Consider the following 25867-nt stretch of genomic DNA (forward strand, 5'->3'; position numbering starts at 1 on the left):
GACTCAAGGAGATGGCTGCCTTTATCATCAAGTGCTACTGCCTCCCCACGTCCCCTTCCTTCCTCGTCTCCGCTTGTCAAGTTGTTTTATTTTTCTCAGCTGAAAGTACTGCTGTTATTCCGGGAAGCTGTTTCGCACGCACCACTGTCTAATAAAGCAAACAGCAGGCTCTTGTGGAAAAGGGCCAGGTCTCATTACTGAAAGGAGGGACTGGCAGGGCAGCGCCACTGACCAGACCCGTTGATAGGGGATCAGAGAGATCAGTCCTTTCAGCCAGGTGGACCAAGGATCAAGCCCATTAGCTCTATATAAAGAACTTTAATATTTTAATTTAACAAGATAAAATTTGTAAATAAAAAAAACATTAGATCCAGGAGATGTCTTAGCTTATACTGAAGTAGTTTAATGATGAGAAGGATAAGTAAAATGGATTAAAATAGTGCCATAAAGCATTACTTTCTTAGTTAATAAATATTGTATTTTGTATAAAACAGCCCCAACTACGGTTTACACTAGAATCTCCCTGCATGCCTCCAAAAAAGGTGCACATGCATGTGCATGTTGAAAGTAGGTTTAAAAGTGATTACCAACCAGAAGAAATAGTTAGTGGGACTACTGCAGGATGTACAGTAGCATCTGCAGACCACTGTCATTCCCAAATCATGTATACAGATGAGAGCGTTTCACAATAAAATACTGGAACAAACAGGTCGGAAAATAAAGGAAAAAAAGACATAAGGATCTGCAGGGGTACCTAGAGCAAAGGGACAATCATGTATGGTAGTCACCAGAAGAACAGCTGTTTCTCAGTGGTACAGTTTGGACACAGCTGGAAACTTGGACGAAATAAAGTGATTCATGCAGGCTCCAGTTTCCTCCTCTCTACAAGTGACAATGCTGGTTGGTTAACTGACAGCCCTGAATGGTCTCTGTGCGAGTGTACACATGCCCTGCAATGGACTGACATCCCCCTTCCAGAAGACAGTCCTGCTATACACTCTGTGCTTCCAGGACAGAGTCTGGGTAGCCGACACTGGTGAGTGGGTGGATAGAAGATGTACACATGCTGTGACCAGGCTGGGCATGTGAAGGAACATGCAAGAGATAGCACACTACAAACTCTACAGAACAGGAGAACACTGCCAGCACCTATGCTAGTTCTCAAGATCCCAGTATAGAATTATAAAAAATTCCACTTGGCCCTAACAACTGTGATTCGACAACGTAGATTCAAATACGGCATATTTTGTCAGACTTCTGACTAAGGTGGACAAAGAAATGCCCTCCCCCCCTTTGATTGCTCACTTATAATGCTGGGCAGGACTAGATGGCACTTCAAACAGTGATCAGATAGGGAGGAGTAGTTTGCTGTTCAAAACTGTACCCCTGCTTTCTGCACATTGGCGATTCTAGTCACCCACCATTGTCCATCTATAGAGAGACAGCCCCATTTCCAAGTGAAACTTGGGCATGCATGCGATTACAGGGATGGGAAAAACTGTTCAGTTCCACCTGCACGCTTTCCTCAGTTCCATTTCTTCAAATAATGAAATATTCAGGGCTTGCACAGTACTTCCCAACAAGCTTCTCGGATACCAACTCTGCTTCGAGAACAAAAGGGACAAGCAAGTCAAAATGCATTTTTTTTATGGTGGCATTCATCCGCTTTCCCTACAGCGCTTATTTGACGTTAATGGCCTGTTGCAGTGCTTCAGGCTCGGAGACTAAATGATTTGTGAAGCTGAGATACTTTAAGGAGACTGAAGAATCAAAAGCACGAGGACTGAGAACCAGGACTGAGAGAAAACAATAAAGGCCTTTCACGAGAAATCAAGGCTCACAGCTTGTGGGATATTTGTGAAGACGACTGACAGTCACAATGCAGCACTTAGCCACACATTTGTTGCAAAGCTAATATTTAACAAATAGGTCTGGTCAACCTGCACTTCAGATGGGCATACCTGGCTGATTGATTGTATTTGCCCGACTACGATTTAGCATCATCTTTCACCATTTAACAGAAAGAGAAGCACTGACAAGACACTGGACGTTGAGCTGTTGATCAGAGCCTTGCGGTGAGCCTCTCATGTGGAGAAAATAGTCCTTGCTCACACCTTTGGAGGAGTTAGAGTTAATCTACAAATGGCCCCTAGATGCTGGCACTTGGCAGCTGCTGGCAGGATGATTTTAAATCTGCTTCAATCCTATTTAACAAACTGTGCAGTCCGAGTTAATTGTGATATTAAAAGCAAAGGCCCCCTTTTTTGCCGTCTCGCATCTACGTACACACGCATACAATTACTCTACTCTAACCTAACAAACGCGAATCCGAGAACAGATTGTTTCAGCGTTCGGTTCTCCAGCAGGGAGAGAGCCCGCACTGGAGTGTTGAGACACTGCTTCAGTGCTAATGTTCAGGGTGACAGTGTGGGATGACTCGAGATCAGAGGCTTTAAAAGGCACATTATTACGCTGACAGCAGCAGAGGGCTGAGAATAAACTATTTCAAAGATCATTAATGAGGATTCGGCGCTGGAGATGCTGGGAAGAGAGCCAAAAACAACAGGCTGAAGTTCCTAATAGTGTACTATGCTCTATGAACCATTTTGGAAAAAAAAAAAGCTCTCAGCAAATCCTTTTTCATATTAAATTCCCTAATAATTAAAAATACAGAGTAGCACATCACTACAACATGGGAGAACCTGTTGCGATTTGTTTTTACGTGGTTTCCCTATTAAACGAGGAGACAGTACCTTGAAGCTAGAGCACTTGAAACAACTGAGAGCTACCTTAAAAAAATCAAATTACACAGACTCCAGCAGGGGAGGGTGAGAGAAAACATGGTTCCACCTTAAAAGGACACACCCACGAGCTGGAGGAGTCACCTTTCCCAGCATGCTCTTTTTTCTTTCCAAACCACCACAGAGGTCTTATGGGTCCTGAACATATGGGCAGCATAAGCACAGACCCTGCTGGAGATACGCCAAGGCTCTAATTCCCTCGGTCAGCTCGTCAGCCAGCCTCACATCACTGAACTGAAACCATGCGACAGCAACTCTTTCTAAGTCTCTACCCACCTCCTGCCACCTCCACCCAAACACACCGTCTACGACAATACAAACACAGGGCACAATGCACACACGTTTGTGTATCATTATTTGCGAGAACCTCCAGCCGGCTTATTCTATTTTATTCCAAACTTCACACGGGGTGAAATTAGAACTCTAGTACACAGGTTTGCCACTTTCATTTTTAGAGGACACCATTTGGATAAAAAAAACAGTGCGACTTGTGAGGAAAAGCTCAGCACCCATTTCTCAGGAGCTCCTATCCGTCGGAGGACGTTCTTGGATTCAGGGCAAACAAATATAGAAATACCTGTGCACACACAGGCAAACACACCCCCTGGCTCTTGCACTCATATGTGATCCATTAAGAAGTTATGCAAGAATGTACATGAACACTGAATTCCATGCTTTGCATGATTGTACTGAACAGAAAACCGCAGGAGGCACCGGGATCTTTCAAACAGGGAGATATCTAACTGGTGTTTTACAACGCAAGGAGAAAGTGGACTTCAAGCAATGAAGTAAAAAAATCCATCTGTTCACCTATGCAAGCCTTCCATGTGAAACATGTCCTAGTAAGAGCTGTGGTGGATGAAGTGGAATTCTACATCCTATGTGTAAAGAGCTTTGGGATTTATCGAGATGAAGAGTGCGATAATACAAAATGTATTATTTAAATCTTGCTTAGCTGCTTCTGTTCTCATGGCTATCCTTACACCCTACCTGGATCTGCATTTACACATTTTTTAATATACTCATTATAAATGTAACCACACTCCCACCCAAAACCTGACCTACTATACAGTATGTTAAATGCTATACACACGCAAAAAGTATTTTTGATTTATGCACTGTATGTGACGGATATCAATCTTTCAAATTTCTTACACCATCTACTGTATAGTATATGTATCGTATGAAAAAGATCATACATAAAGGCTTGAATGTTTTCCACTACTGCATATATCAATGAATGATATACCACTTCTGCACACTGGCCATGCCTGTGGTGTTCTTCTGACCTCTGCACACTTACCAGGAATAAAATACACCTGGGCAGCTGCAAGGTCACTGAGCCATTTACTAACACACTGACATTAAGTATGAGCAGTTTGCTGATCTGAAACCACTTGTGATTTGTTGCCTAGTTACAGCTTGTTAATTAATAACTGTCAATCACATTGTGGTAGAACAGACAAAAGTACCTTTACCAAGGTGCCTGTTCTGTTTATTATTTTCTAAGAAAATAAACTAACAGTGAACACCTTAAAATAGTAACAACACACTTACCTTCTGCAATTTAAACTAGCTTTGATACTTGGTCTTCTCTGCCAGCCGAGAGTTCACCATTAAGATAAGATCACTTTATTGGCCATATACAGTGTCTTGTATTAGGAATTCATCTTTTCGCATACACCAACTTGCTCTCCATTAGACACAGGCACACAGAAAGGGAGAGAAGCTTGGGGTCAGAGCGCAGGCTCAGCCATTGTACAGCACCCCTGGAGCAGTTGGGGTTAAGGGCCTCGCTCAGGGGCCCAACGGAGTAGGATTCCTCTTCCAGCCACGGGATTTAAACCGGCAACCTTCCAGCCACAGGCGCAGATCCTTAGCCACAGTGCCACCGCTCGGCCCCATTATATTATAAAGGTATTATAAAATACAGTAGTAATCACAATATTATTAATTCCTTGCAATTGTATAGCATGGAAGCTACTAAGCACACAAGAGGCAGCCCACTTCACCTATAACAGAAGTGCAGCCCCTGTCTAAATATAACTTCTGTTTGATTACAATAATAATTGTTTCCATAAAACAGCTTTTCTTCCTTTCAAAATTCTTTTGTGAAATGGTGACAAAATAGTCTTTTGATAAACAGTTACATTAGATTTTAAGGACATAAGCTTTAATTTTTCATTTGCAATCAGGCATTGTTGATATGCTGCTGGTCTTAAGCAAGTGAAAAACAGGCTGTAAGTTAAGAGAAACATAACATAACTCTTCAATTGCAAACAGAAGTGCAAACAGCATAGTGCTTTTGAGTACAAGTGGTGTTTCTATACACAAAGAGTTGTGGGAGTATGGAAAAAGCTGATTGGCCATATTGCTGAAGATGAGTCACAAGATCCTTCAAGAAAAGGTTGGATGAAATCTTGAAGGCCAACTGGTCGCCTCTCGTTTTTAACTATTCATATGATATGATTCATATTTAACAGGTTGAACTCAACTTAATAGGAATCCTGTAGATTCTAAACCTGTTGACTAGCAAATTACAGGCAAGAGGATGATGTTTTATTACATTATGGTGTAAGTGTATATATATATATAAATAAAAAAGAGGCTTTGAAAAGAGCAAACCTAATTGTAGAGTTTGCAGTGTTGTTCTTTGCATTGCACAAAAGCCAATGAAAAAGCCTTGAATTGAATAGGACAATGTGTAGACAGCTGTTCCAATAATAACCTTAACATGCATCTATGACGCCGCATCACCAGGCGTGGAAATGTTGCAGAGAGACGCCAATCTCTGAAGCTTGCATGTTTAGTGTTAAAATGAATGCAAGTTTTCTTAATTAAAACCTTATTTTTCAATTAATCAGAGAAAGAGAGAAAGCCAATTAAAAGACCCTTCCCAGCACTCTTTAATTAAAATCACACACCTTACATTTTAATCATATATTAGAAGACTTTTCCATGACTCACTGAGCTTCAACATACATGGGCCACAAGAAATTTAAGCAGCTGCTGAGCATCTGAATTATCCCATTTAGCATAATTTAATTCTTGTAAAAATGCTTGCAACACAAAGAACCATCTCACCCTGCGCAAGTGCATTTCTTCGAAAGATATTCTATAGCAAATGTTTTTTTTTTGTTATTTTTTTAAATTAATGATACTCTACTCATTATGTCATTACCTCTGTACCAACAGGGAGATGGATTCTGCAGGTGATTTTCTCACTGTGAATCTCAAATTATATTGTGTATGAAATATTACCAATCAAAAGACCAATCTCAAATTAAAGCTTAGGTGAGGACTGGCTTCCCGTCTCTCCTGCAAAAGAAATGTCCCCAGCCACTTGTTAACCTGGATAGACTAAGTCCCACAAGACCCGATTGTCTAAGACCTGATCTCACTTTTTAAAGTAAAATTTACTTTGAATAAGTAAATATTTACACATTTAACCCTCACCTTTGTGGACAGTGTAAATAGTTCTAAAAAAAGTGCAATTGTAAATTAAAACAAAAGATGAAAGAAAACGGTGTACTTGTAAACACCATTTCATCAATGTATAGTTAAGAGAAAAGTTCTCAGAAGGGTAGAATTAAGCATGACGCCAAAACACAAAACATTTATATGACGGCAGGTCATTCAGGTCTTTTTTTAACTTTAACATAAGACAGATTTGAGCTCTTACATAACTGTTATTTTTGCCAAAAGTGTGCAGTTTGTTCAGAAGACTACTCTCCTGAACCGAGCTTCACTTTCCTAATATTTTTTGGATCCATTAATAAAGAATACCACCATTTAAAGAGTGCTTCATATCTTGGAGTTTTTTCATAATTAAAGAACATAGGTTGCATAGAGGTTGAACAAAATCTTTAGATGTCTGGATAATAATGGACTTGCAGATCTCTCAACCTGTCCTGCAGCTCAAAGCTAAGGTATCTTCTCACTGTACTTCACCACAAAAGGTGGTGACTGAAGGGGTTAAATCTAAACCGCATCTTCACAGAAGGGCTCGTAGACACTGTAGCGTCTTTCATGATGGGCGCTCTTGTACCAATACGGCAATGTGCAGTCTGGCTTGAGGGCTGACAGGGAATGGGAGGAAGTTCTCCTTTAACTGTGAACCGTTCACTGACAGAAATCGACTGAGGCAGCAGGCTCAGAAGTTCAAGCACTGCGGCAGCGTCCTGTGTTCCTGCTTCGCGCTCAGTTCAAGCCGCAGCTCGCCTGTGCGGTCCAGTGACCACAATAAGTGTGCTATCTGCCTAGACTGTCCATCGCTGCTGCTCATTCCCTTGCAACACCTCAACCAATTACTCTGCCCTTACCACACAGGCCCAACTTCCTCAATCACCTTAAGAGCTTAGCCTGCTACAACGGCCCCGGCCAGCCAGCATCACTCCATTGCTTTTGCATTTATCTGCACTGCGGCAGGCTGGGCCAGCGCACCGTTGACGTCTGCCCCTGCTGCCTGGCCAGTTGCGCCACGTCAAAGCGGGTGAAGTCTCATCGAAAGGCTGGCATAAAAAAAAAAGCGTACACCTACACATAACGGGGAAACATGAAATGGGTGATATTTAGTCCTGAGAACATACAGACTACCTCACACTTCACGCGGCACTCGCACAAGCAGATTTCTTGCTTTACACTGCCTTAAAGGAATGCATATCTTAAAAATATCTTTGGCGGCTAGAATTACATTAGCTTGCTTTTGAACTGCACGTGCACCACCCCTGTTACAGCCCAGTGATAAAACCGGTGTTTTGGATTTTGTGTGCAGCTACACTTCCCACTTTCCTGCTCATTTCAGGTCGTGACAAGTATGAAAAAGAATTCTACTCTTCGCACCCCTAGCACTGCCACCCTGCTGCCCTGGCCCGAGGTGCCGCACTGAGCCACACACTCTAGACTCGCCGCAGGCCGTTAAGTTTCAGTGATCTCTGCAGCTCAGGCTCCACCTCAAGTGTTACCGTTAATGTGGGATTATGGAGAGCCGTGAACTTAAATCTGTTTGCCGTCTTATTGCTCTGACCAGGAGTTTTATAGCTGAGCTTATTTGCATAAGACACCGTCGTCTTAAGCCAAGGATAGCCTGGCCAAAAGCAGGAAGCTTAGTCCTGCATCAGCCCCACTGCAGACAAGCCTGTGCATTGATTGACCGGTGTCGTTTGTGCAGAGAATGCCAAACATGAGCACGCCGACTTGCACTGGAGATTATTTTGGTCACGCTTCTCAGTAAAATATCTAGTACCGTCTCTCTGATTAACAAAGAATATGCAATTACTAGTTGGAAATCGAGATGAAACTGCATCTTAATAAAGGACACTGAATTAAAAATCACATTAAGCCTTCATGTCACTGAGCAGAGTGTTACCAACAAGGATTCAGGGTTTGATTCCTGACCATCTAGGCAAACCCCTGGTCATTTCTGATCTCTACAGCTGTGTAAACCTTAATCTTCCAGTAGGACCGATTCAGGTTGGTTATTTATTCCCCGTTTAAAAGCATTTTCACTATTTAAGCTACAAATTGCCTGAAAAAGGCTAAAAACATCAGAACTAGGTGATGTGTTCAACACGTGCATAAAAATAGCTGGAATATTTGAACAACATGGCATTTTTGCTGCACAGCTGGGTGTTGTGGTAAAGTCTATCAGCTCCAAGCGCATGGGGAGTCCTAGCTCTTCGTGGCCTAAGAACACATTTGGGAATTCAAAACAATTTAATTCTAAAAGGAAATTTTAAAAGAATGCTTTAGAGTTTTTAGGCCTATTAGAACAGAATGCTGAAAAGGAACTTTCCTTACTAATAACACTGGTATTTGTATACTATATAAAACAGCTGAAGCATCTTGCTAGACTGCCCTAGTCCTGGTCGACTTCAGAGGTGTGAGGAGATGAAAAATAAATTTGACATTTCAGTGGCAGTTGCAGTCTATTTTTGCTTGTGGGCAAAGTCTCACAGCCCTGTTTGTATAGTTAAGTTACTCTGGATTGAGGTCTGTGACTGCAGGTTGTTAGAGTGTCTATACACCACAGGCCCTGCTGCAGGGACTTGCACAGTGTCAAAGTGGAAGCAAAGACAGCTCAGGTGAAACAGCACAACACATCAGAGCTAAAACCTTGAATGTCGAGGGAGAAATTCAGCAGTAGTCTTACCAGCTAGCCCATTAGCTTTAAACTGGATGTCTGTCAATGGGATGTCTAAAAGCATTTAGAAACTCACTTCAGGCAAAGCAGACTTCCAGGTAGACTTTTGCTGAATCCATCAACTTTTCTAACTGCTTGATCAAATAAAGGATTGTGGGCCTTTCCTTGAATATCATATTAAAATAATTACAGTGAACCACTTGTTCATACTTCTTAAAAGGTTTTCAGCTAAGTCATAGTGTCTGAAATCCATCAGCTTTACAATCACATTTAAATGAACAAATGAAATCTTCCCTCTCATTATATAAAACTGCTTATTCAAAAGATGTGGGGTTTTGTTTGTATTTTACTCCATACGCCTAGATTTAAAAGGCCATTTCCACAAAAAGCAGCAAATAAACATGCCAAGTAACTGCTTCAAAGGTATTTTGTTAATTGTCATTAAGTTACAGAAACATTTTTTCTGTATAAAAACTGCAGTTCTCTATAAATACACCTTTCAGTAGCTCTCTAGGAGCAGAACCTGTGACCCCAGCTTTTGAGAGAGGGGCATCATTTACCAGCCATGGTGCCTTTTTTGTACTTAAGTGGTCAATAGCCTAATTCAGGGCGTGGCAGTCCTAAAAGAGGCGTGTGGGAGGTACTGTACTGTATTTGCAGGGAAAGCAAAACAGGAGATGAGATGTCGTGTCTAAATTATGAGTTTGGTTATTTTGGTGAATGTGTTCAGAGGTGAAATGAAATTCATACAACTATGGTGTTGTCCATCCATGACTTAAACAATGTTTGCTGAGCTGCCCATGGTGAAAGGCTCCTGGCGAAACACACCTAATCCTACACTACCAGTAAAACAGGTTGACCAATGCATAAGAATGTTACATTTATGTATTATGCTAATTCAGTACCTCCAGGTTTTAGGTACAACTAAGGCCAGGGGGCACTTTGGCCCTGAATGCTACATCAAAGTCAAAGCTTCTTACCTTCTATGGGCGATGTTTTCAGCCTACGGCAGAGTCCTTGAACATCACCGAATTTGTCACCGATTTTGGCAACGGCTTCGCCACTCCTCAGCTCCATCAGCTCTCGGAGGTCCATTACTGTGCAGCCAAACTCCCCCTCATGGTTGCCCTCGGCAACAGAGTTCCCTGGGGGGTGGTCCGCTGTGTTGTTTGCCATTTTGTCCGACTGGCTGACCGATGGGATGAACCCCTTTATCTGACTGGTAGAGCTCAAAGAACAACAAGCAACAGGTTAAGGAAAAGTATGCAATATGATGAAAGGAAAGAAACTGGTAGTGTTCTCAACTGTGGAAGCCAAAGTCTTTGTTTGTTCCTTCTCCACCTCCGTCTTCCTCCGAAGAGCTCCGAACTTCAGAGACGGGGGTCCACTGTCTACAGCTCCCCACAGGGAATTCTGGGAAAAGGACGCAAGCCGTTTTTCCTCTGTACTGGACACTGATGCAAACATCAGCCGAGCTGGACTTCCCCAGACAGACGCGGGAACAGGAAGGGCATCACACCACAGCGGTAGCGCCTCCTAGAAATGGCCGTCGGGCATCGTCTGCAAGCAGCTTCCGAGGACGCTGGCAACTGCAAAAGAAAAACACCTCTGTAGAAAAAGCCTTTCAAAACTCCAACACATCAGTCTTTCCAGTTCAGAACTGTTAAGACAGATTAGGATCAAGGACTAATGAATATGGATTATCCAGAAGAAAAAATGCCTGTTACAAGTGAATGGACATAATCAGAATTGCTAATACATCGTCTCCTGTTGAGTTTTCTGTAGCAGTCAGTGCTGAGGGATATGTCGGAGCTAATTTGCCATCACAGAATTCACACTCCTTTAAAGACCTAAAGCTTCATTAAAAGGAAAAACTTTAAGCATCAGATCTGCACAGTAGAACCCCAAAGACTTCCCCAGATCAAAAAGCAAACATTTCAATGTCGAAAGAAAAATGCTGTAGAAAAGTTAGAATACCTAGCAGACAAAGGGTACAGGGCCATCAACAAATCCCACACATGGAGGTAACAGCTTTGGCACTTCCTTTTCTCTACCCATCATGGATCATTTTTAGCAGGAAGCTTGAATTGGTCACTACCTCATGTGACACATGAACCAGTTTTCCAGGGACAAATGGCCGCCACACCCGGACACTCCAGTCAGTCCTAATATTCATGTAATGTACATTGAATTCAAAGCCCTAATCAGAACGTGTATACAAATGCTTTTAAGATTTTACTATCACAACTAATAATTATTCTTCAGTTACTATTTCAGACAAAAACATGAACACAAGGAAACCAACAAGATACAAGGCCATTATTTTCCGAGAAAGACATAACAATGAGCTTGTTAATATGATGAAGGAACAAACGAGATAACTGAGATGAGAAGCATTCCAGTACAAAGAGCAGCTGACCCACTGAGTTAAAGCCAAAAAGTACAGTTTACTGTGAACCGTTTCACTAATGTTTGGCTTCTGTTCAGCCTTCAGACTAAATTTCCCATAAGTCCCAAATATTTGGTCAGACACAGCTTCACTAAAGTACACAAAGAATTCAGTGTTCATGCCTGGCACGCACAAAAACTATTAACATCTTTTAAAGCAATGTCACCAAGGCAGCTTTCAGCTATAACCAACGAGCTCCATCTTCCAAATTCGGAAGGGAAGATGTAGAAGACTTAAAACCATAGAAGTCTACTGTGGGCTTCAAAAGCATCTATTAGAAAACGAGCCTATGGATCCGGTCTCTAACGCATGATCAAGGGAACTGAACAAAAACTGGTCTGGAAGGCCAGTGTCATTAATTTCATCAGCCTTAAACCTCTTGGGATTTCTACCAGTCCTGGCCAGGCTGGCAACTAGCCAACGCCCCCAAAGAGGCAGACGAGAATGGCCTTTCTTTGCTTGCCGTGCTCTTGAGGTGGAGGGAATCAATTTTGGTGAAACAGTCAACAGGATTTGGATCACCGAGCGGCTATTCTCTGCTTACTACTCACGTTGGATTTCCCCTTTGCTGAAGTTATTCCACGTTCAGCTGTCACTCAAAATATACTCCTCCTCTTTCCCGAAAGAATCCATTAAAGCAAAGTGACCCAAGATGGCACATTCTCAGCCATTCATCCTTTCAGCTTTGCCGCATTTTGGTAGTAGAATAATACGTCTTGTAAACATCTTAGAAAAGGTTTCATTTAATTACTGGAATGTGGATAGGAATAAGACTTGTAATTCAAAAGAAATGCCACAGAAATGGCACCCCTTCAGGGTTACCCACTGTTTGGTTTTCTGGGGGAAGACTGGCAGACAAAGGGAGAACGCACTGAAGAATTCCAGAATTTGTGACAATGGAATCCTGCTCATTCCATGCTTTCTACAACCTCCGTTCATTTCCTGGTAAGCTCCGTAACACCAACTCACTGAAATACTTTGTTTTAAATACTAATTTTATAATGTACAGAGATTATGTATTTTCTTTCACAAGTTTTTCCTCAAAAAGTTTTGCTTAAAAAATGTATCCTACAAATATTTAAAATAACTTCAAGCAATGTAAAATTGCAGATGCTTCCAAAATATTGTGTACACAGCACAGATATATGCCTACACGCAGTATCCAAAGGCATCATAACTGCTTCATTCAAGCTTTTTTAATTTAAGATGTGGAATGTTTAAATAAAAATAGCAGAACTATTCCAAATTAGTTTTAGGTGGCAGTAAGCTTTAAATCTAAAGTATTTTGAGAAAAATCTTAATGAGACCTTTGTCACGATGGTATTCACAACAGCCATACACAAAGGCTGTTATATGTTCTGAAAATGATCATGCATCAAGCCTTACTGATATGGAGATACATTTTGTTTTCAGTGTAAAAACAAACCATTATGGTATTAACTAAAACTCAATATTGCAAATGTTTCATTAGGCACAGTTATATTAGCCTTACATACAATTTAATATATCATCCTGAACTGCAGACAATGTTTTACTTGTCACCAGAAGGCCTGGACTAGAATAGGTTGCTGAATAAGGCAGGGTAAGCTGTGGAGAAAAGCCTGGGTGCTCTTAGGCATGGGAGGCTCCCAGCGATGAGTCACCCTCTGTTGTGCAGCTTCAAGGAGGGGCTGGCAGCAGCCCAGATGTCTGGCAGATCTGCAGCAGCCAGGTCAGGCAAGCTCAGTGCTCTCTGAGACTGCCTGTGTAAGTGTGCAGACTAGCAAAGTACCACACCCAGCCACTTGTAGGCCCGATGACTAATGGTTACTACCACTTTAGTTGAGCTCTGAGGAAGCAGGGATATACAGACCCCAGCAACACACCCCAACCTTACATACTGAAGCAGTGGCAGACAAGTTCTTCAACATTTCTTACTGCAAATAGGCGTTACTCACTCTGCAAGACTTTCTGCTCGTTTACACCCCACCTGGCCAATTCTGTTCACCTGTGAGCTTGGACGATACCCCAAGCAAAAACGGCACAAAATAATTCAATTGAATAAGCTAAATCTGCTGTATTTAAGACTGCAAATCACCATCGGTAAGCTCCTCCTTGTGGGACGGACCTGCAAGGAATCTGACAGGAGCTCCTTGCATGTTTTCCTGAATTCCATCTGTAGGAATAGTCATCAGGTGAAATCTTTTTCTCAGTGGAAGGCAGAGCACAATGGAAAAATGAACACTGTATAAAGAAGGCACTATAAAATCAAGCACGTTTGTTAATGTATATTTCATTTTCAAAAATGAAGGGAGACTTACTAATTTCTTTAATTGAATAACTGAACAAGAGTGTCCTGTTCTCTCATATAAAAAAATCCTGTGACATGAAAAGAAAGGTAATGGTCACCTACAGTACCAGTCTGGGATTAAAGCACTGAGCTCAGCCAAACAGCAGATGGGAATAAGGATTTATTCCATCTGTATGCAAGAGCCATACGTTCTGTCAAGTTTCTTCAGATCAGCACCGTTAGAAGAAAAGCCAAGACAACTGTCAGTGGCTGCAAGGTGAGTAACAGAAACTGTGTTTCCGTTTAAAGAAAAGAAACAGCCTGAAAACTGAATGAGGTTACCCAGAGAGCCGTTGAAAAATACAAAAAAATTGCCCAAAAGCTTCCTCTCTAGCAGCAATGTGAAATGAGGGACCTTTTTCTGTCAGCGAACAAAACTGAAGGCTGTTTGTTTGTCTTTTTTAAACGGAGAGATGGAGAACTGACTGACCCACAGGGTGACTTATGTAGCAGTGCCAAAATCTCAGAGAGAGTTATTTGAGCTGGTGTGATCACTTTTCAAAAGGAATATGCTGCACAGCCCATATACAAGATTGGAAACCGCAGATGATGAGGAAACCACATTACCCGTTTGCCCAACATGTTAAATGACCTGCACTAGCTACCCCAAATTTGAAAGCATTAGATGGTTCCATAATATTATGAATAAAAGACTAAAGATTACTTCAACAGCAAACCACCTTCCCCTGGTCCTATGAAAAACTGAAAAAACAGATCCCCTCCCATGTGTTAGGAGATACAAGTGGTAACATTTTAGAAACCATTGTTTTTCCTCCACTATTCTGAACAAGGAAGTGCCTTGCTCTTGCCTAGTGCTTCCATTAAGGGATGTCTCTAATTGAGGCCTTCAGCTGCAGCAATAATGGATCTAGTCACTAAGTCTGGCTGAGAGTGCTGCTATTGATGAGGTCCCGTTGCTCCACCTCATTTTAGGGGTCTGACCTCATTTTAGGTTGTGTAGACGACTTGGTATCCTTGGTACCTTTGAAGGTGGGGAGATAGGAGGAAATATTGCTGTGCTATTGGCCAGATTTTTCCTTTTGTCAGACTAAGTTAACTGCCCCTCTATTTCTATAATTATGGAGTTGGCAGTGCTCCCACGGAGACAATCATTGCATAACTATTAGCAGTTATTATTCCAAGCAGACTACTTGGAAAGAGTCAACTTGCCTCACAAGCTATCCTTTGGACATGTTTTCCACTAAAGACATCCTTCACATCTTTACTATAAGCATTTATCTGGTGAAGAGTCTTGTGAGTCTTTTTAGCAAAACGTAATCAGTAGATCATGATATCTCTACCCATGCACTGTGGAGATTGTTGGCGATTTCAGCAACAGTTGTTTTTGAGTTTTTCTTCATAGCTCTGAAGTTTTCTACCATTAGCTCCAGTTTTCCTCAGCCAGCCTAGTAACTGCCAATTGCTAAGTACACCAATGGTTTCTCTGTTTTTCAAGATGGTTGAAATCAAGTTGTTCATTTTGCCCATTTTCTTTCAGCATCCATATTGCTTGCTTTTCTGTCACAGACAATTCTCTAGTCTTCATGTTAGTTCAGGCCTTCCGATTCCAAAGGCAAACAAAAGGAAGAGCAAAGGCTAAATCCAACATTACATATTCACATCGTTTCGATGCAACAGGAAACACCTGACCGATAAACACCTGGCAGCCAATTTTCCCAAAACATATTGCTCACCGGAAATGAGGGGAATGAACACAAAAAGTGCTATTATTCTAAAACAGTACAACATACAAGCATAGAATGACCCAGAAATAAAAGGTGACGTTCTATAATTTTGTCTCATATTAAACTTTTAATTTCTAATTTGAGTTGCTTGAGAATACTGCAAAACTACCAATTCTGACTTCACTGTCCCAATACTTTTAGAGGGCACTATACTTCTGGCCATGTGATCCTGTTCATCAGAAGAGAATAGTCTCTAGGTGCAAACTACTGGGAGAGATTTAGTGCCCCCTGCAGCATGGGAGGGCTCATAAAAAAAACAGACTGGTACTAGGCAGAGAGACCCCATGCCTGTTTAATCAAGCAATCCATACTCTGTGTTGCCTGGCTAATCACTGCCCCAGGGAGCATCAGAGGCACCATGCCAGACGCACTCTCAATAATTAATGCCGGCCTGCTCGTTTGTACGGCTAATAAATTACTCTGGAACTCTACAGCACAAAGCAGTTCAAACCAGGTGAGGATACAAGCCCATTCAGGGCAGAGAAGGCCTGTGCAGGAATCGGCTCCTCCTACTGGGAGAAAGGTGGGGCTATCCAGAATATAACAGGCTGAGGTTGTTGAAAGCTGCCAGAGGATACACTGGGTAAACAAAACAATCCCCGTTTGGTAAACTCCCCATTTGAAACAGTTTCACTGCATCAAGATTTCCTTGCAGGAGAAACAGCTCCCATTTCCCATAACGGAGAAATACTGCATAAACCACAATACAAATGTGGTTTAAAATAAATCAGATCTGAGTGACAAAGGAAATGGGAAACTACAATTCTTAAAACTCTCGGTTGGCAATGCATCAGTGAGAACGCACAGGCAGGGTTTTGGTGACTGTGCCGATCAATATCTCCTAAAGAGCTCCGTGTTCCCTGAGTCACGGCTCGATGCTGACTAGCTGAAGGCTCATTCATTTCCTTTCAGTTGGCTTTTCATTCACCACAGGTCAATGGATCGGCAGGGAGGGCAAGGAAAAAGACAAGAACCTCAGGGCTGGAGGGAAAGGCGATGACAAGAAAAGACAAAAGAAAAGAAACCCCTTGCAAAACAACAGGATTCCCGTTAGATCAAAGAGGTGCAGAAACCAAGCTCATTCCTGGGAAACATGCTCAATGGAAAAAGAGGAGGGAGGAGGCAAAAAACGACAAAGAAAAGGGGGAGAGAGAGGGGGGGAAAAAACAGCCAAGGCGTGAAAGAAACAGCAAACGGTGGCGCTCTGGCATGTAGCTGGGCTGCCGCGAGGAGACGGCTGACAGATTACAAGCCTGCAGAACCTCAAGCTCTGCAGCCACACCTGCCCTGAATACTAAAGGCGAGAATGCAGAATCTTCCCCAGCTGCACAACTTTCTCCCCATCTCCCCCCACCCCCATCACTCCACTGCAGCAAACCGAGCCATAGCCAAGTTAACACACCCACCCTCCCGAGCGGCTGGGCTTCCATCAAAGCAAAGCCGTGGTCATCCGCCTGTATAGTCCAAACCACGTCTCTCACTTCCTTTCCATATGCTGCAGTACTTCATTAAAGTGCAGGCAGCACTATTGATTTTTAAGCTTTCTTTTAAATGTGAAGCCCCTTGTCAACAGGCCACATGTTGATGAAGCTGACAAAAAGGATCAACCCAGGCTCGATCACTGCACATGGGCGTTGCATGGAAGGAATTTGCGGTTTTCTTTAATGAAGTAGCACATGTGCATGAAAAGACAAAAGGGGCAGCCATCTACTTTGTGCTGACATACAGCACACATTGTGTGAAGTCAGGCGCACTGCAGTTGAGAGCAGACAAGAATTAAAAACAATGGGACTGCATTGCTTTGAAAGTTGAAGGCAGTCATGCAGTGAATCCAAAAGAATACATGTTGCAGTGCACCTTACAAGATGTTTTTTTCTTTATAATCAGTATGCAAGTAAGCAGGCTCCTGCTGCCTATGTCGCTCCAGGCTTCCCTGGTCTGATCCAGCCCTCGCCACTAGACGAGCCTGGAATGCAGAGCTCACCCCGTCTGCAGTCATGTGACCAGAGGGTAACAGAGGAGATCCCCAGGGTGGTGCTGCTAGCCAGCATGAGACGGAGAAAGATCTGCAGTGAGGGAGGTGGCGTCCACTCAGAACAGCAAAAAGACAGTTGTCTGCAGTGACAGAAAGCTCAATTCTACCAAAGGCTGACAGAACGGTCAACTACTTCAAATCTTATAAGCAATAAAAATGAAAGAAAACCGAAAACCCTTAAATAAACCACCAAGTAGTTAACGTGTCTTCTATAAAAAGAGCAGATCTAGTCTTCAGTCTCTTTTGTAAGATTTTCTAACAGTTCAGATGAGGAATAGAGCTGAAGAGTACTTTTTCCCCCAAAAGGTGGCACTTATCAGAATGCCATCTGATTTACTGACAGAATAACTGAACATAACGCTGAAAAGATGTTCAATCTTATTTTAAAGGAAATGTTAAAAACACTATTACTTGCATTTCCAAATTGAAGGCTTAATATAAAAACGGAGGAAAAAAAATTGCAATTATGAAAAAAATTCCCTACACATCTTTGCCTCATGAGATTCAAAGATGTGAAGTCAAGGGAATTTTGTGGACAAAATGTGCACACATTCTGGCGTTTAGGTAAGACTGGGACGATAGGAGTGATCCTCACAAGGTCAGGAAACTTTCCTGGAGCCAAGAGCACCAACTCACAGCTATGACTCAACAAAACTGGATTCTTAGAAGTCAGGCTTCTGAGTAAGCAGACAAATGGGCAGAAATGTGTGCCATGTGCAGGGGTTTATCACCTCTGATAAACACGGCCCAGTGGTCCAGGAGCCACTATCTCCCCTCCAGCAGACACTCTCATTTACAACGTGTTGTGGTCTGACCCCCCTGCGAGTCCAGGATGAAATTCCTGCTACCCTGTCCAGTTTGCCAGCCTCCTGGGGTCATGCCCCTTCGTTAAACGGAGCGATGGAGCGGGTGAAAGAGGAGCAGAGAAACTGGAGGCAGGTGTTAAGTAAGTTAATTACAAGAAACTCAATTTAATTAACATCAATGTTAAAAACAATTCCAACACGCAACTGGCTGCACAGGAGAACAAAACAATTTTTTTGTGTTTGTTTGTTTTGGTGGTTTTCCTTTTGATTACTGTTCACAAGCGACCAAACTGACTCGACAGACAAATCTGTGGAGTGTTACGGGTCGAATTTCAATGAAATATTTCTGGTAATGGGAAAGGTCATTAAATTAAGAAATAAAACGCATGTTGAAAGGCATTACAGACTTTTTCCAGCACAGGAGACAAGGTTATTTTGTCCATGTAAATCCCAGCTCTATTTGTGATGAAGACGAATGAGCTTGGAACCAGACAGAGATGCTGGATTGCTTTGCAGTTCAAACCAGAGGTTAGTGTGTTTGAGGAATGCCTCTAGAGCACACCAGCCTGATGTAAAAACAAAGCTTGCTGAAAATGAACAAGTTCCAACTGGGAACTCCCTTCTCCTGACAGCAGATTGCGTGCACAGAGGGAAAAAAAAACAGTATTTACAGCCTAAATAATTAAGTATTACAAGGGGAACTAAAAGACTAGAAAGGGCTATTCATCAGCATCTGAAGGTAAGACTCTCCAAAAAGAAAACTGGTTATATGATCCTTTCAGAAGTCTGGCCTGAAAGATCACCGACATGGTCTGGGCTTTCTGCCAGACAAATGCGACAAATGGCACATTTGTTTTGTATCCTATCAGCTTTCACCTCCTGTCCAGCTCAACAGAGCTGAAATCTGCACTGAATTAAAACCAAACTCCTTCCTTAAAACACCAGTAGGCTACTCCTTGTTCAGAACCCCCCCACCAATTCAAGAACAGCAGCAGGGTAGTGTAACTGGATTGAAAGAGCATGTCAGTGCAGACGCTAACCAAGTTCCTGAACACAGCTCAGCACATCAGCCTGCGAGACCCACTTCAAGCTGTACTCATGTCCGTTGTAGGACAGGACAGGAAACATGGGACTCACTGTCCCCCAAAGCCCATGTGTCTCTCCAGACTGGGGGTAGGGACTAGTCCTTGGCCTTCTAAACAAGCAAGATGGCAGAAGGGACTCGTGTCCTGCCTGTCCAACCCAAACAGTGACTGAACCAGAAGCTCAGCCGGATCAGGGAACCCTTTTAAGACTCTCCAATAGCGACCAAAAGGTTATGTCCCCCTTCACCACTACAACCAATCACAAGCGACAGGGAAAGCAAAGAGCCAATTGTCTACAGTCTCTTGACGTGGAGCTGGACACGTTTCACATGGTGCCACAACATTGCTTAGTTCACATAAGCACCATGGTTTACCACCGTGTGGAGATGAGCCGTCCCTTTTAAAACTAAATTAACAGTCAATCTTTTAATGGCTTCCTCCAGATTTGGAACAATGTTTCTCTGTACTACACAAAAGGGCTTTTGAGTAAGAACATGACATTCACTCCTGTTTTGGAAAAAGTCAACTATTCCTTAAGGCAGAATTATTTTTTTTTTAAGTTAGATCAAATCTATTTTAGGGTGACATCAAATCTCAATGGTTAAAGCCTTTTCTGAGTCCTCAAACTCAAGATGGCAGTGTTGGTGGAAATAATCTTAATTTAAATCTTGCTAAATTATTTTTTACTTCCCTGCTTTTAATTAATAAATTAATTAAACTCTAAAGATATCTCTGTCCACAGTTTTGCTGCAATATTAAAATTAAATCATGCAAGCTAATACATCTGCGTTCCGCTAGCATGGTTGGGGAAAATTAGCAAGGCACACTGTAATCGCAGAATGAGGGCTTTCCATTTTCTTTAAAAGAGCGTGTGTGAACCTCTCTGTATTGCACTGACTGGTTGACCTCTATTGTGCGTCTCCACCTCCAGTTGGCACGCTTATATTCTTGTTGGACTTTGTTTTCATGGTTTGTTCCTACTTCTTTCCACCCTGATGTTTGAAGCTTAATCAGAAACCAAAGAAACGAAAGCAATCGTGTATACAATGCTATCTGGAAACAGCCATTACTGGTGCAGGCCAACTCCGAAAAAAATGTTATAGAAAAAGACAGACAGGCAGGTTTGGATGAAAAATGGAAATTACCATCAGCAAGGATAGAAAACAGCAGCTGCCTTAGCAGAATCCTTAAACCATTTCTAAGAGCCCCGTCAGGCAAACCACTCCTATTTTAAATATTCCCAAAGAAGCCATTTCTAATTGTGCTTCTGCACATGCCAAAGTTTAATTTAGTCATCAATACATAGGCCCACTTGCCATTTCACGGGCACAGATGGACATGTACTGAGATATGGCAAGAGCAGTTACTGGTGTCTGGATAGGAAGCCTGAAATGTTGAGCTTTAATGGATGTACTTGGGCGCCTGGGTGTTGAAGGACAAAGACTAAGTGGCAGGAGAGCTCAGCAATCTCCTCTCTCCTCACAATCTAATACTAGTGAAGCTAACCTTCTATTCTGTCATATTACAGATTTAAAATCTTCCAAATAATTACCCAGTGAATTCTTAATTGTCTAATTAACCCTGGTGCTGAAGATCACTTACTTTGGTGATTAAGGATTAGCTGGAGCAAAGATTTACCATGGCATGGGAGTGCCATGGAGGAGGGCTAGAGAGAAGCTAGCTCATATGCTACAGGATAATGCAAGGTCACCAAGGTGACCTTTGCCATGTGCTAGGGTAGTACCCATGCCTTAAACGTGGATGTGGATGCTGCACACTGGTGGTGGTGGAGGGGAGTCCCCATTATCTGTAAAGCGCTTTGAGTGGAGTGTCCAGGAAAGCACTCTGTAAGTGTAAGCAATTATTATAATTATTAAAACATCAGCTCTTCAAGCAATTAAGATGTCTACTCTTCAAGCCTCTGAAGAAGACCTTACTGATCTTGGGGAAAAAATGTGACATACAAGCAAGACGTTAGCCACGCAATTTAAAGATGAACTGACTTTTCAGATATGGTACTATACATCTACCTTGCCTTAAAATCTGCCCAAACGATTCTAACTTCCTTGTCAGATACGAATACGAGCACTGTGACCGACATACCGAGTAAACCTAGCATTAGTTGGGCGGCTACAATAATGACCAAGCACATACAATCACTTGCAGCTCCGGATGTGAACCACAAAGGTAATGCTGAAGCCCATCATTCACATGTTTAAGATGTTGACCTTCAAGCAAAAATGACATGTATTGGCAGAGATAAGTACAGAAGCTCATACAATCAGGTTTGTGAAAAAGAAATGTTGTATTACTGTTTTTACACTGGACTGGAATGCACTGAATGCTACATGGGCAAAGTCCAAGACTGCTTCCGTGGATTTCATTGGCATCAGCCAGCAGACAACCCTATAAACTGTTCATTTGGAGGACAATTTTCTTAAGTCTGAGGACAATTGGACTCATTCAAGATCCACTGTCACATGCCATCTTGGGATTAAAGCTCTTGCACCACAAGGACAAGTTCTGCTGGCCTGCCGAAAGCATGCTGAGCGCTCGGAGGCTGGCAGCTGCTTCGGTGTGACGAACAGAAAGGAAAGGCTCAGGCTTGACATGCGTACAGGCCATCCCCCTTTTTAAAATAGAATTCCCAGCAGGCCTCCCAGCTCCTCCTGCCCGAAACAGGGAAGGCCGGGTACCAAGGCAAGTGTTATTAATACACCAGAAATAAAAAGCCAGAGGAATGAACCGGGAGGGGATCCCTCCACTAATGACTCCATTGAGTTAATTATAGGCTGACTTTGTGACATTCACACCCCCCCCTACAATCCTCCACCCTCATCCTTGTGCTAATGTCCCTCATTTGCAGCCCATGCACACAGATCAAGTGCCAGTCTATTACAAGAATAAAGAAACAAAAAGGTTTTCCCACTTTGCGCACAGTATAGTAGAATGAAAAAACTCCACATGGTCTCTGGGAGAGGAGACAGACTGGTATTTGAATGAGGAGCACTTTAAAACTAGAACAGCTCTATGAGTCCTTCATCAAATTAGCTCTATAGGGGACAAAATAGGAAAGGCATTTTTGACGATTTTAGGGAACTAATTCCAAATAAGAGAAAGATTCCGATTAGCTTCATTTCAAAGGCAGGAAACTTTGGGCTCTCCCCAATGGGGAATGGAAGTCAGCGATGTTCCAGTCTGGAACAGGAAATGCTGAGCAGAACGTATGATGCAAGCAACGAGGTAGCGAATAATTGCATTCCTTCACCATGACAAGCACAGCTCTACAAGGATTTAAAACTGCAAACAAGTTTCCTGCACATGCATGGGTTTGTATTAGTTCTAACAAGTACGTGTGTGAAGAGCCAAATACATATTTTACTTGAGCAAGAGAAACATCTTTGGCCTGCATCCCAATGCAACAAACAGGTTTGTGAAAAGAGCAGAAACCCTTCCCGAGCCAGAAGATCCTGGTTTGGAAATGGCTGGTGCCAGTTTTTGGCCTCATTACAGAAGGTGACAGCTGGGCCACATTCCTCCAGCACCTCAGGCTGAGAGCACACTCCCCAGCAGTGCAGTGCAGCAGGTTTGAGAGTAAGAGGGGATTTCAATAACAAGGCAATGAATGCCTCAACCTCAGAACACTTGTTTGCACGAGCTTTCACCACCATTTTTACAGTCAACACATTCTCAGTGCTGTGCTGCTGCAGCTGTGCAAGCTGCTTTACGGCACCTCAGAGGAAAAGAGAAACACTCTCTGTGCCAACACGGCCTTCCTTCGCTGGGTGTCACCCCCAGGCAGCAGCAAGTAGGCCGCAGGGCGGAGGAAAAGCACACCTTTATGAACAAAGTTTCTAGCCAGGGGGGAAAAAATATATCCTCTCTATTCAGCTGCTACACAGGCAGGGTAGTGTTTGTTTCCCTGCCCAGTCACACAGCACCACTCCCAGGCACTGCGTGGGCTTCTGCACCATTTATAACTGGAAATTGTTCCATGCTGTCAGCCGCTAAATGAGAGGGCGCGCGAGGGACAGGGAATGAAAGAGGGGCCTCAGAGAGACAGAGGAAGGAAAACAACATCAACTGGTAATTAACACGCAACACTGGGGCTGCCTCTCTCTCTGTGCCCCATCAAAGGCATGCAGGCACTGTCACTGCTGCAGAAAACTACTAGGTAAGCAGGATTTCTGGGGTGTTTTTTTTTTTTGGTGGGGGGCAGTTTGTTTTAGTTTTCTCTCCCAATTAAAAAAAAACTTTGTTAGAGTCTCAGGTGAGAACACTTCTAAAACAAAAGTGAAAATTGCTTGCCACCACACACAGGTCTTCCCCGTTTGCACAGTTTCATCCTGCGGGATTGTGCTGGTGGTTTTCACAGCTCTACAATCAGTCGAAGGCCATTTATTTACTAACCAGCTTCAACAGTTTAGCACCCTGTGCCCCGATAAATGGTTTTTAAAAAGGATTGTAGCTATTCAGGTAGGAAACCCACAAAGGTTTCAAAAGTATAACCTGCCTGCACTGACTTTGACTGTGTATTCTTCTCCGCACCCACACAGACTAATTCAGGTAACAAACGTTTGTAAAAGTTGAGTCATTAGTATTAAAAAATACAGACTTGAAAGACCATCATTGTTCTTCCAAGATTTTAAAATATCTCAGAACAAAAAGAGCATAAGTCGATTAAAGCTCAGTAGAAACACACACTAGGATCCTCCACTCACCAGAGTGCTTCAGTATTTAGAAAAACAAGCACAGTGCTGCTGTCAGAAAACATCAGTGATTTCTGCCACCCCCCTCTCATGTTACGTGAAGTATCAGTGAAGCGCCTGGCCTCATCACCCCTAAAGTAAGATATGCTAATTTTGATAACTGTTAACTGGTCTTATCAAACTCAGTCTACTCACTCGAGGACAGGTAAGTGAACAGCCAACCAACTTTGTGTGCTCATATTAAGGGATATCCATGAACACGGCGGGAAGAGCTTGGACTAATTCATCTCTACCCAACCACATATGGCACAGCAGCTAATGTTGCAATAAATAGTGACAAGTGTAGAACTGAAATCAATGGGAGTTAAAATTCTATGACTCATTACTAAGTGTTCATCTACAATAATAAACTAATACCTCTGCTCTGGAATCAGTTCGAAGAAGGGTAAAGATCTTATTTCTTGGCCTGAAAAAAACGTTATGCATACACAGATAAAAGACTGTTTAGTCTTGAACAGGGGACAAGAGGATTCCTGAATCAATTTTCAAAGTCAACACAGAGGGCCACTGTGACCAACAGTGAATATGTGCACGGATACATAGACGCAAAGAATTTGCACTCCTTCGCACGAAAGGTTGTTTGGGGTGTGAAAATCTGCCCAGCCACATTACTGAAGCAGCTCCCTTTAAGAAAAAAAATAGGTGAGAAGTATGGACAAAAAACTATTAGCAAACCAGACAAGCAAGGCTGCCTCTCCTTTGTAACCTTTCATAAATTCTTAAATAAGTTATGCACAACATTTCCATACACCATTACAAATGCTTATTTCCCATTTTCACACCAAAACAGACTGGTTTCTTTGAAGTGTCGGCAAAGACAAGCCTCCGTGACTGCGGGAGAACAGAGGGTATCCTGCACAGTGCTTTTGTATCCGTTTACCTTCATGCAAGAGCAGCCAGGTCATCTCCGAAAACCAGCCGAGCGAGCAGTGTTTTGGTTTCCCACAGAACACAGAAAAACACACCGACTCTGCAAATTAGAGTAAATCCTTTGCATAGTAAATGTGATGTATTAAGCAAGGCAAATAATGCCAGAAAATATCTCAATATGGTAAAAAAAATGAGCAGGCTCATGAAAAACAAAAACCTTGCACAAAGTTTATTAGGAAATAATTGTCATCGATATTTTAGGGGTTGCCAATGTCATTTAGAAATATACTCCTTATTAACTTAGTAACAACTGTGAGAAAAAACCTCTACCATAGATTAATGGCATGTTAGTAATGAAACACTACTCCTTAAACGCCTGAACCACACTTCTAAATCTAACAGTAGTGTTAACTGCAAAAAATAAATAGGTTTGTTTTTAATACTTTAGAAGTGTATTAACAATTGGTTTACTACCCATTTATAAAAAGTGTAATGTTGCAACCTCTAACCCGATAATACTGTAGGACATTTTGGGTTTTGAACCAAACCATCCTTAGGATCAGAAAGTGTCCTGGAAGAAAAATGCTCTTAAGTCTTGAAAACAAGAAATAAGAAAAGAACAAGAATGTGACTCATGACATGACGAATGGAAGTTAGCTGCCGAAATATTACAAGGGATTAGATCCAAAACTGGAGAATCATCTCACTTCTAGAGAGCACCATCGGACACACAGCACAGCTACGCACTGAGAAAGTGTCTCAGTTAATTCTCTCTCTGTTTAACCTTACAGCTCCTCTACCTCACCTAAATTATTTTAACAGCCTTTGGGAAGCAT

The 25867-nt window shown here is 42.4% G+C and overlaps 1 protein-coding gene across 4 annotated transcripts in view; it reads right to left on the reverse strand.

Annotated features, from left to right (window-relative positions):
• The window catches only part of atp2b4 (ATPase plasma membrane Ca2+ transporting 4), an 88124-nt gene that overhangs the window by 45145 nt on the left and 17112 nt on the right, over nt 1-25867 (reverse strand). For all 4 annotated transcript variants that reach the window (XM_088640451.1, XM_088640449.1, XM_088640450.1 and 1 more), the window contains exon 2: nt 9924-10532. In XM_088640451.1, the coding sequence (XP_088496577.1) occupies nt 9924-10119 (196 nt within the window). In that variant the 5' untranslated portion in view covers nt 10120-10532. The remainder of the gene's footprint in view (nt 1-9923; nt 10533-25867) is intronic.

This window comes from Lepisosteus platostomus, chromosome 7 (genome assembly GCF_059453375.1).
Source record: "Lepisosteus platostomus isolate fLepPlt1 chromosome 7, fLepPlt1.hap1, whole genome shotgun sequence".
NCBI lineage: Eukaryota > Metazoa > Chordata > Actinopteri > Semionotiformes > Lepisosteidae > Lepisosteus > Lepisosteus platostomus.